General features: G+C 45.5%; 1 protein-coding gene across 4 annotated transcripts in view; it reads left to right on the forward strand.

Annotated features, from left to right (window-relative positions):
* The window catches only part of nr1h4 (nuclear receptor subfamily 1, group H, member 4), a 51,120-nt gene extending 39,138 nt beyond the window's left edge, over positions 1-11,982 (forward strand). For all 4 annotated transcript variants that reach the window (XM_069904454.1, XM_069904457.1, XM_069904455.1 and 1 more), the window contains 2 exons: positions 9,780-9,893; positions 11,569-11,982. In XM_069904454.1, coding sequence (XP_069760555.1) covers positions 9,780-9,893; positions 11,569-11,807 — 353 coding nt within the window. In that variant the 3' untranslated portion in view covers positions 11,808-11,982. The remainder of the gene's footprint in view (positions 1-9,779; positions 9,894-11,568) is intronic.
* Positions 11,983-12,354: the final 372 nt, after the last annotated feature.

A 12,354-nucleotide genomic window follows, 5' to 3' on the forward strand; every position in this document is an offset into this window, starting at 1 on the left:
CAGTTGCCCTTGAGAAAGAGTTTGAGGGGGGGAGTTTGAAGGGAAGGGGGGAGTTTGAGGAGAAGGGGGGGAGTTTGAGGGGAAGGGGGGAGTTTGAGGGGAAGGAGGGAGTTTGAGGGGGGAGTTTGAGGAGGAGGGAGTTTGAGGGGAAGGGGGGGAGTTTGAGGAGGGAGTTTGAGGGAAGGGGGGGAGTTTGAAGGGAAGGGGGGAGTTTGAGGAGGGAGTTTGAGGGGAAGGGGGGAGTTTGAGGAGAAGGGGGGAGTTTGAGGAGGGAGTTTGAGGGGAAGGGGGGAGTTTGAGGAGGGAGTTTGAGGGGAAGGGGGGGAGTTTGAGGGGAAGGGGGGGAGTTTGAGGGGAAGGGGGGAGTTTGAGGAGGGACTTTGAGGGGAAGGGGGGAGTTTGAGGAGGGAGTTTGAGGGGAAGGGAGGGAGTTTGAGGGGAAGGGTCAGTTGAAGGGAGATGTGCTGCATGAGTGGCAGCTGAGATGATGCTCCAGTTTATTTGTCCAAGATGAAGAGAACTTCAACTGATCTTTTCTCAGGCCACAACATCGCCGCTTGTTCCTTTCTTTTTCCAATGTCCCTCTGTGAAGCAGTCCTGGGCGAACAGCTGCTTTGACTGCAGCTCCGATGCAGTGCTTCCCCAGGAATAAAGGGGCAGATAGTCCTGATTGATTTTAGACATTGAAAGGCTAAATATGATCAGTGCCATTGTGCAGTGACAGTCTGTGTGCGATAACTGGGAGACTGGTCCCACTCGAGTCTTTCCTTTTGTCATCTATCAACTTTTAGCTGAAGGGCATTCTCCTGAATAATTCATTTGTGTGACTTCGATTATTTCAAAGATGACATTGAATTCTTAAGACTTGGAAATGATCGGCCAGTGTGCACGGCTGGCCTTTTGACAGAAGATTTTATTCACATGCAGATGTCCGATAACTGGGAGAGCTGCATATTTTATATCCATCAGTAGAGGATAAATCATCTGATGTGCTGTTATCCACAGAACCTCCAGAAAGGAAGGACTTTAAAGGTGTTATGGAATGAGTGCAAGTCCGTGGGACTAGTTAGATTTATTGGTTGGCACAGACAGTTCCATCAAAGAAACCTTTCCACCAACAGATGCTTGTATGGGGAAGATGGGAGTTGGTAAAATAATGAAATAAAGTAGAAGGTCTTTTTCCCAGGGTAGGGGAATCTAAAACTAGAAGGTCATAGATTGAAGGGGAGAGATTTAAAGGGACACCTTCTTCACACAGAGGGTGGAGGGGTGGAGAGTGTGTGGAACAAGCTCCCAGAGGAAGCAGTAGAGGCAGGTAGTATTGTCACATTGTTAAAACATGTAGACAGGTACAGGTCTACCCCACTTTACCAAACTATAGCGTTCCTACGGAACCTTTCGTAAGGTGAAATGGTGAAGAAGCGATTACCATTGTTTTCAACAGGAAAATCTTTGAGGGTTCCCAGACCCAAAGAAACCCCCACCAATTAACACATCAAACCTAAAATTACACTAACAGATAGTAAAAGCAGGAATGTTACGATAAATACATAACCTATACTGCTGACTCTTTGGAGGTTGGGGTGGTGGGAGGTACAGGAGACTGGGAAGTAGGAGAGAGAGGAAGAGCTGTCCGGGGTGCATGCACAGCTGCTTTTGTAAAGGAGAATTTGTGTAAAGTGGGTATTTGTAAAGCAGAGTTTACCTGTACATGGGCAGGAAAGGTTTCTAGGGATACGGGTTATCAAAGCCGAATGGGACTGGCTAGGTCAGCATGGACATTGGGCCTGTTTCTGTGTGTGGGAACTCTCTGTGACTCTATGACCAAGCTGTCCTCCTTTCAAATTCGTTCTCCTTCACCCAGTCGGCACAGCTATGCACCGAACTCATCATCTGAGAGTATGAATCAGAGAGGAGATTGTTTTTTCATTGCCCACAGAGAGGGGAAAAAAAATCAAAGTGCACGTCAGAGGCCTTAAATGAGACCCTGATTGAGTTTGTTGTTGAGGAGTCTGATGGTGGATGGGGAGCAGCTGTTCCTGAACCTGGTGGGGTGAGTCTTGTGGGGCCGAGGCCTCTTTAACAGAGCGTGTGCTGGGCAGTGTGGATCCTTGATGATTGCTGCTGCTCTCCGACAGCAGTGTTCCTTGTAGATGTTCTCGATGGTGGGGAGCGTTTTGCCTGCGATGTTCTGGGCTGTGTCCACTATCTTTTGGAGGGCTTTCTGCTCATGGATATTGGTGATGCGGCCGGTTGGGACAATGGTAGCTGGAATGAGTGCAAGCTCATTCTCTCACAAACTCGGATGAAAGATTCAGTGAAGCTTGCACGGTGCCTCAGAGTGTGTGTGTGTGTGTGTGTGTGTGTGTGTGTGTGTGTGTGTGTGTGTGTGTGTGTGTGTGTGTGTGTGTGTGTGTGTGTGTGTGTGTGTGTGTGTGTGTGTGTGTGTGTGTGTGGTCAGCTACCTGCAGCTCTGTGACTGGGCTTGGGGTGATCTTGGTTCTGGAAAGGTGAGGCAGCTTCCCTTCCAATTTAATTTTAATTTTTAATTTAGACATACAGTATGGCAACAGGCAATTTCAGCCCACAGGCCCGTGCCATCCAATTTACACCCCATTAACCTACAAGCTCTGGTACATTTTGAACAGTGGGAGGAAACCAGAGACCCTGGAGAAAACCAACGCAGACACTGGGAGAACATACAAGCACCTTACAGACAGTGGGGGATTTTAACCCTGGACCAGTCCCAATCGCTGGCACTGTAAAAGCATTGTTCTAGCTGCTACATCAACGGTGCTGCCTTTCGCCCTGTGCAAATGCTTCATCGCACAGACCCCTGGGCATCTGGCCTGTCACGCTGAGATCTTGTTGTCATACACACAAGTACAATGTGCAGATACATTGACATTCTTGCTTGCTACAGTCTCGGTCTGTAAAACACACTAACACGTGTGAAATAGAAATTAATCAGAATCAAAATTTATTCATGAACAAGTCACGAAATTCATTGTTTTACAGCAGCTTCTTCACAGAGCAGGTATTTATATAAATGACCATACAACAATAAATAAAAAGACAGTGCACGGAAAAGACAGTGAGGCAGTGTCTGGGGTTCATTGATCATTCAGGAATCTGATGGGAAGGGGAAGAAGCTGTCCTTGAGCCGCTGAGTGCTTATCTTCAGGCGCCTGGACCTTTTTTTTAAACTTTATTTATTCGTTCAAAAAAAAATTATATATGACATATGCAGCAATTAAACAATAGAAAAAAAAGGAAAAAAAAAGAAAAGAAAAGAACCCCCCTTCAGCCAACTCTCCTAAGGAGAGCCATAAAGAAAGAAAAAAGAAAGAATATTAAAGAAAAAATGAAATATACAAATTAAAATCTAATCAATATAAATTGAAATGTAAATATTCTGAGTATAACAGCCACTTATTAATAAAAAAATTATAATAATCACGTGAAACATACGTAATTTTTTCCATTATTAAATAATATTTCATCTCATTCTGTCATCTATTAATATCAATCATATTTGAATCTTTCCACGTACTAGCAATACATTTTTTCACTACGGATAAAGCTAAATATACAAAAGCAAGCTGGAACTTATCTAATCCCAAGCCTTTCGGAGGTTGAAAACTACCCAATAAAAATACTGTTGGATCTAAAACTATTTTAATCTTATACAGATATTCTAAAAACGATTGAATTTTCTTCCAAAAAGATTGTATATGTATACATGACCAAACAGCATGAAAAAAAGTTCCAACCGTATCACCACATCTAAAACACAAGTCTGATTTATGAAAACCATACATTTTAAATTTTTCAGGTGTCAAATATAATTGATGTAAAAACAAATTGTAATTAATCATTGCAAAACGTACATTTATCCATCTAGTTACACTATCGTAACAGATATCTAGCCAATCCTCTTCAGAAAAAGTAAAACCAATATTCGCTTCCCATTTAATTTTAGATCTATCCCAACCCTTTTTATCCAGACCATCCTGTAATATTTGATACATAAATGAAATATAACCCTTCTCTGGTACCTTCATAAGGGAAGTCTCTAATTTAGTCATTTTAGGTAAAATCATCTCTCTACCAAACATACATTTTACCAAAGATTGAATTTGATAATAAAGAAATAAAGAATTCTTATCAATACCAAAATCTTCCCTCATCTGGTTAAAAGATAAAAACTTACCCTCTTTAAAACAATCTCCCAAATTTTTCACACCTTTAAATCTCCAATGCAATAAACTTTGATTATGTATTGAAAAATAAATAAGTCAAAGCCAATAATTAACCCCTAGAGCCTCCTTCCTGATAGTAACAGAGTGAAGAGGGCAAGGCTTGGGAGGTGTGTGGCATGAGAAAATAAATATGAAAGGATACATAGTTTTATATATATCCAGGGATACATAGCAGAGGTGTCTCTGAAAGGACTCTCTCCTGCTTCTCTTTCTCCTATTGCTGGGGCGCTGCACTAGTGGCATCTCTGTGCTGTTCCAGCAGGCAAATGTTGACAAAGTCTACCTTTGATTACATTTGGTGAATTAGTACATGACAATGAAGGAACCTTGAATGGCTAAATATTCAGAGTTGCCGTTGAACTGTTACAATAGTGCAGACAGGTCTTTGATGATCTGGAGTGGGTTACAGTTGATGAGATGAGTTATTGTCATATCCACTGAATATGACTGTACAGACAATGTACAGTGTACAGTATCCACCCCCAGTATGTTTTTGGATGGTGGGAGGAAACCCACCATGGGGTGAACATACAAATGCCTTACAGACAGCGTTGGATTCGAACCTCGGTCCTGATCGCTGGCGCTGTAACAGCCTTGTGCTAACCACTACACCATCCATGCAATTTTAGTTGATTTGGACATGGTTTTTGGCACAGACATGTGGCCAAAGGGCCAGTTCTATATACCAAATCTGCTGAGTTTTTGTTTCTGATTTTACACCTTATGTTGGTAGAGGTGTCACCTTCTGAAGTATAATTTCGTCATTCCAAACTAGAGATTTTAATGATTTCACTTTGGCAGGGAAGGAGATTCAAGATTGAGTACAAAGACTTAGCCACTGGGACAGCTCAATTTGTTTCAAGTGTTCTGTGGTCCAGCCCCTCCTGGAAAAATCCTAACTTAGACCCTCCACACCCAAAAATTACAGAGCTGTTTCTAAACTGCCGTTCCTGTCAAAGGTCCTCGAAAAAGTTCCCCTACCTACATCAAAACAACATATCCGAAAGATTCCAGTCAGGTTATAAGGCCCACCACATCACAGAGACGGCCTTACTAAGAGCATACAATGACCTGCTCTTCACCACTGACTCGGGAAGCTCCACCATTCTAATCCTCCTGGACCTTAGTGCAGCGTTCGATACTCTGGATCACGCTATTTTAATAGATCACGCCTCTGGCAGAGGGTCGGTGTCAATGGCCTGGCCCTGAACTGGTTTAAATCTTATCTCAGTGATAGGACTTTCTCAGTCAAATTTTCATCCTCATCTGCTACCCTTTCCTACAGGGTCCCACAAGACTCTATTCTGGGCCTCATTCTCTTCTTATACATGCTTCCCCTTGACCATATCATCCAAAAACACGGTGTCTCCTTCCACTGCTACGCTGATGACACTCAGCTCTGTCTCCTCCTGAAACCCAATGACCAAGCAAAGATAACCAACCTCAACGACTGTCTGGAGGACATAAAGTGCTGGATGGCTCAAAACCTCCTGCAGGTAAACGAAGGCAAATCTGAGATCATCCTATTTGGCCCCCTCAACTCCACCAAAATTATCTCTAATCCCATTGGTAACTTATCCACCCTCATTAACCCACACATCAAATCCTTTAATGTTGTATTCGATTCCACCTTCAAGTTTGACAAACAAGTCAATGCAGTAGTAAAGCTAGCTTTTCCTCGCTCCACACTGTTTCCAAAATCAAATCATTCCTGTCACTGAAAGACGGTGAGAAAGTTATCCACACCCTCATTTTCACCCGTTTAGATGAGTCTAATTAGTCAGTCATCATTATCCCGTCTGCAACTGGTGCAAAATGCTGTAACAAGGCTCTGACAGGAACCAAGAAGAGGGACCATATCACCCCTATTCTGGCCTCCCTCCACTAGCTGCCAGTACAGGCTCAGGATAGATTTTAAAGTTCTCCAGTTTGTTAACAAAGCCATTAATGGATGAGCTCCCTCCTACATCACCAATCTCCTAACGCCCTACTCCACTTCAAAACCCCTTAGATCAGGCCGTCTTAGGGGCTTGGTTGTTCCGTGCTCAAATCGCAAGCTCAGAGGAGATCGCATCTTCGTGATAGCGGCCCCCAAACTGTGGAACAACCATCAAATCATCAAATCAGCCCCTGTCTTTAACTCTTTAAATCCAGGCTGAAGTTGTATTTTAATTTGCAAGCGTTTTGAAGAGATTGTAACCATGTTGTATTTACAATTCTAAACCTCAGGGACCTGTTTTATACTACACTTTAAATAACTGCTTAAGTTAAGATGTAATTTATGATCTGTTCAGCGCATTGTCCATGGGAGTGCTCTATAAACTAAATAAATCCCAGTACATGGGAGGTGGAAGGACAGCCCCATCTGCTGGCCCACAGCACACTGCAGGAGTTTCTCAACCCAAATCAAATCAAATAGAAACCCTCATGGAATCATAGTTTTAGGACCCAGGAACAGGCCCTTTGGCCCATCTTGTTCATGCTGACCAAGTTGTCTACCTGAGCTGATCCCCTCTCCTCCTTCCATAGAGACCATTCCTTCCATAACTCCCTCGTCCCTCCCCTCAACTCGTGATCGCAGGAGATGTTTCACTTGTGCCCACACCTCCTCCCTCACCACCACCATTTCAAGCCCCAAATAGTCTTTTCAAGTGACCCACACTTCACTGGTGAATCTGAGTGAAGGTCGTCTACTGCATCCAGTGCTCCCGTTGTAGTCTCTATATTAGAAAGACTGGGTGTAGACTGGGAGATCGCTTCACTGAGCATCTTGGCTCTGTCCACTGCAATAGTGTGGATCTCCCAGTGGCTGCTCATTTCAATCCCCCCCCCCCCCAATTCCCTTGCTGATGTGTCTGTCCATGGTCTCATACACTGCCAGACTGAGGCCACCTACAAATTGGAGGAACAGCACCTCATCTTCCGACTGGGGACCCTCCAACCAGATGGCATTAACACCGACCCCCCCCCCCCCCGTTTCTATTGAGTCCCTTCTTCTTTCTGTCTCCTTCCCTCTAGTTCTCTCTCTCTTCCCCCTTTTCCCTGTCTCCTTTTCCAGAGCCAAAATCAATTCCCATCTTTCTTCTTATCATATCCAATTAACACCTTCTGTCTGATGTTCTGGATTCCTCCCCCCAACCCCTTTCTTCCCCCTTTCTCTCCCCTGCCTTTAACTCGAGACATTGCTTTTTTTTTTCTCATACCTTGAGGAAGGGCTCAGGTGCAAAACATCGGTAGCATAGCTTTACCTCCTCTGGACGTTGTAGTCCAGCATTTCTGTGTTGTGAATACAATCACAGCGTCTGTGTACTTTCGAGTTTCACTGGTTCCATTTTTCTGTGTCCTGACCCATCTACCTCTGAACTTGTCCTATCCATGTACCTGCTGAAATGCTTAACAATTGTTATCCCCACTTCTACCACTTACTCTGGCAGCTCCATGACCACACACCCACCACCCTCTCCATGAAGAAGGTACCCCTCAGATCCCTTTTAAACCTTTCCCCTTCACCTTAAACCTATGCCCCCTAGTTTGAAACTCCCCTTCACTGTGACCATCCACCTTATCCATGCCCCTCATGGTCGTATAAATCCCTCCAAGGTTCCCTCCAAGGTCCCCTTCAGCCTCCTATCCTCTGGGATAATGACATTGCTGGTCAGAGTAGCTTTGGTGGAGGGGATGTGGAAGGAATTCTACAAAATACAGTCCCATCATCACAGAATACGTGGGAGAGGTTTGAACAGGGGAAACCTGCTACATGTTCACAAGAAAACCAAAATCTTGCAAAATGAGGGCTGCTTTAAGGTGGATAATAAGATGGGAGTTGTGACAAGGTGGTGTAGTAAGTAGTGCACAGCTCCATTGACCTAGGGTTGGTCCTGACCTTGGGTGCACTCAACATGGAGTTTCCACGTTCCAAAGAACCAAAGGGGAGTTGATGGGTGGCTGTGAAAGAAGGGTTGGCAGAACAAGTGTAGAGGGGCAATGGGATTATTCCATCAAAGCTAGCATGGACATGAAAGGCAGAATGGTCTCCCCTTAGGGAGAGCACTGAAAGAGTTGAGAGCAAGCAGCTGATGGATATATGGTAGTTGCTGTGATTAATGAGAGTGGGGAGATCAGGAGGGGTGGAGATTGCATTGTACTTCCCCTCCCACAATGTGATTCCACTCAGTCCCACCTCTCCCACAGTGCTGGTCAGCAAGAATGCAGGTAACAGGCAACCGGGATCCATTGAATCAACCCACAGAACTGTTATTCTACCTACTCTCACTGACCAGCATCCAGACCACAGACCACCAGACCCCTCCCATCTATGTATGTCTAATTTTTTCTTAACTATTAAAATTGAACCCACATTCACCACTTCAGCTGGCAGCTCGTTCCCCACTCCCACCCCTCTCTGTGTGAAGTTCCCCCCAAACTTTTCCCCTTTCACCCTTAACCCATGTCCTCTGGTTTGTATCTCACCTACCCTCAGTGGAAAAAGCCGACCTACATTTACTCTGTCTATACTCCTCTTAATTTTAAATACCTCTATCAAGTCTCCATTCATTCCTCTATACTCCACAACAGCATGCTGTTGTGCAGAGGGACCTGGAGGGCTTGTGCATGAATCGCAAAAAGTTAGGTTGCAGGTGCAGCAGGTTATTAAGAAGGTAAATGGAATGTTGGCCTTCATCGCGAGAGGAATTGAATTCAGGAGTAGGGAGGTCATGCAATTGTATAAGGTACTGGTGAGACCGCACCTGGAGTACTGTGTCCAGTTCTGGTCTCCATATTTGAGGAAGGATATACTGGCTTTGGAGACGGTCCAGAGGAGGTTAACTAGGTTGATCCCTGGGATGAAGGGGTTGACTTATGATGAAAGATTAAATCGTCTAGGATTGTATTCGCTCGAGTTCAGAAGAATGAGAGGAGATCTTATAGAAACATATAGGATTATGAAGGGTATGGATAGGATAGATGTAGGAAGGTTTTTTGAGCTGGCCAGGGAAACTAAAACGAGAGGACACAGTCTCAAGATTCGGGGGAGTAGATTTAGGACAGAGATGAGGAAAAATGGTTTTCCCAGAGAGTAGTGAATGTTTGGAATTCTCTAACCAGGGAAGTGGTTGAGGCTGCCTCATTAAACATATTTAAAATTCGGTTAGATACATTTTTACATGAAATTAGGGGATATGGGGAGAAGGCAGGTAGGTGGAGTTAGGTCATAAATTAGATCAGCCATGATCGTATTGAATGGCGGAGCAGGCTCGATGGGCCACCTTTGGGCCTACTCCTGTTCCTACTCCCTATGTTCCTATGAATAAAGTCCTAACCGGTTTAACCATTTTTACAGCTGGTCCAGATCCCTCTGTAAGTCTTCCCTGCTGTCTACAATGCCTCTATATACCTGGCATATAGTTTTGAAGGAAATTGTGTTGTCACCGTTTTCTCATTTGAATGTACTTGTGTATGCACCAATACCTACATGTATATTCTGATCATCACTGAGGTGGGTTCCCTGTGTCCCAGGTATTGCCGAGGAATATATCACACCAATGTTTAACTTCTACCGGAGTATTGGGGAGCTGAGGATGACACAGGAGGAGTACAGTCTGCTGACAGCCATCACTATTCTCTCACCAGGTAGGGACTGTCATTAGGCACACACCATATTCCTACTGATAATGTCTCCTTCGAGGCCCCTGGGTCTTCAAAGGCAACACACTCCTATCTCCGCCACTGGGACCATGCCTTGGTTCAGGTCACAGGGGCCGGGCAATCTGCTTACCCAGAGAAGTGGAAGGGGACAGGAGCAGGTGAGACTGGGGGGGGAGGGGGGTTATGGGGCAGGTGGAGTGGGGATACTGTGTGGAGGAAGTGGGGTCTGCAGAGAGTATGTGATAATGAGTGTTTACAGTTTAGGGTGCATGTGGAGAGTGTACTGTGTATGGAGCTCATGTGATGTGATAGTGTATGGGGCACGTGGATTGTGTGCACTATATGGGGCATGAGGAGTGGGATGTGTACTGTGTACAGGGCACATGCAGTGGGGTGTGCACTGTGTATGGGGCATGTGGAGTGGGGAATGTACTGTGTACGGGGCACATGGCGTGGGACGTGTACGGGGCACATGGCGTGAGATGTGTATGGGGAACATGGCATAGGGAACATTGCATGGGGCATGCACTCTGTATGGGGAATGTGAAGTAGGGTTAGTGTGGTGTATTGGGTACGTGGAGTGGGGAATGTACTGTGTATGGGACACGTGGAGTGGGGTGTGTACGGGACACGTGGAGTGGGCCATGTATGGGGCATATGGAGTGAGATGTGCACTGTGTATGGGCCTTGAGGAGTAGGGTTTGTGTGGTGTATGGGGCACATGGAGTGGGGAATGTACTGTGTATGGGACACGTGGAGTGGGGTGTGTATGGGATACATGGAGTTGGGTGTGTATGAGACACGTGGAGTGGGGCATGTATGGGGCATATGGAGTGAGATGTGCACTGTGTATGGGCCTTGAGGAGTAGGGTTTGTGTGGTGTAGGGGCACGTGGAGTGGGGAATGAACTGTGTATGGGACACATGGAGTGGGGTGTGTATGGGACACGTGGAGTGGGGCATGTATGGGGCATATGGAGTGAGATGTGTACTGTGTATGGGCCTTGAGGAGTAGGGTTTGTGTGGTGTACGGGGCACGTGGAGTGGGACAGGGTACCAGTGGAAAAGGGGCTAATGAGTTTTGTAAGGTAAAACATCATGAGATGGGAATGTGTAGGGAGTTACCCTGTACAGGGCAGTAACAAGAAGGGGAGGTGTCCTTGTACTCTTGTTAGGTAAAACATCATGAGATGGGACCGGAGAAGGAGTCACCCAGTACTAAGGAGTAACAGAATGCATCCTTGTACTTACAAGATAAGAGAGACATTGATGGATTGAGAGGCAGGAAGCTAGCAGGGAAAGGATAGCAACAGTTTAAGAGAGACATTGATGGATTGAGAGGCAGGAAGCTAGCAGGGAAAGGATAGCAACAGTTTTAGTCATTGGACAAGTAATGATATGATGATGTTCTAAGCATGTATCCAAGGGTATAAAAAATCACCATTTTGCTGATAACGGCAGAATGCATTCTCCGACTAACTTGTTAGTCGCAAGTGTTACAATCCGGTAATAAAGAACAAAGAACCCTGATTTCGACTCAGCCTGGTGTTTGTCTCACTCATTCATGAACAAAGCAGACCTAACAATTTCAGATTCCCTTTTTTGTGCATGAGTGTCCACAGGTAAAGTTGGTGCTCTAATAATCTTCTCCTTTGCCTTAGACCGCTTGTATGTGAAGGATCGGGAAGCAATCGACAGGCTTCAGGAGCCACTGCTCGACATCCTGCAGAAGTACTGCAAGCTCAACCACCCGGGAGACCCGCAACACTTCGCCCGCCTTCTGGGCAGGCTCACTGAGCTCAGGACCTTCAACCACCACCACGCTGACATGCTGATGTCCTGGAGGAGCCGTGACCAGAAGTTCACCCCACTCCTGTGTGAGATCTGGGATGTACAGTGAACAAACACAGGCCTCTAAATCAGGAGATGGGGGCGCATCTCCAAAAGACCATTCAGTGGCAACAGGGTTGGAATTTGAGACCATCTCACTAACCCAGGCCCAGCAAATGTGAAGCCCAGCCAGGCTCAATAACTTTCAGTCAAGTATCTATTTAAATAAACCTTCATGACCTTAATGCATTGCTTTCCCTTCAAGCTCATGTTTTGTTCTGTTGGTTCCCTTGAGGTGGAAGTGGGGGCATTCCCAACTGTAATGGTGCCACAGAGACATAGGAGACATCAGCACTGAGAAGAGAGAGCTAAAGTGAGCTCTTCACCAAACCCTTTGCCCTCTGCATCCTGGGACATGATGAGGAGGGGTGGCATGCAGGCAGTGTGGTTGGCAGGAAATTCATCGGAGTGAAACACGGGAGGCTGCAAATGCTGTGATTGTAGTCAAAGCATGCTGAATCGTTGAAGGAACTTGGCTGGTCTCACAGCATCCATAGGAGACAAAGATATATTGCTGATGTTTTGGGCCTGAACAGGGAATAAACAGAATGAGCCAG

Source organism: Narcine bancroftii, chromosome 11 (assembly GCF_036971445.1).
Source record: "Narcine bancroftii isolate sNarBan1 chromosome 11, sNarBan1.hap1, whole genome shotgun sequence".
Lineage (NCBI taxonomy): Eukaryota > Metazoa > Chordata > Chondrichthyes > Torpediniformes > Narcinidae > Narcine > Narcine bancroftii.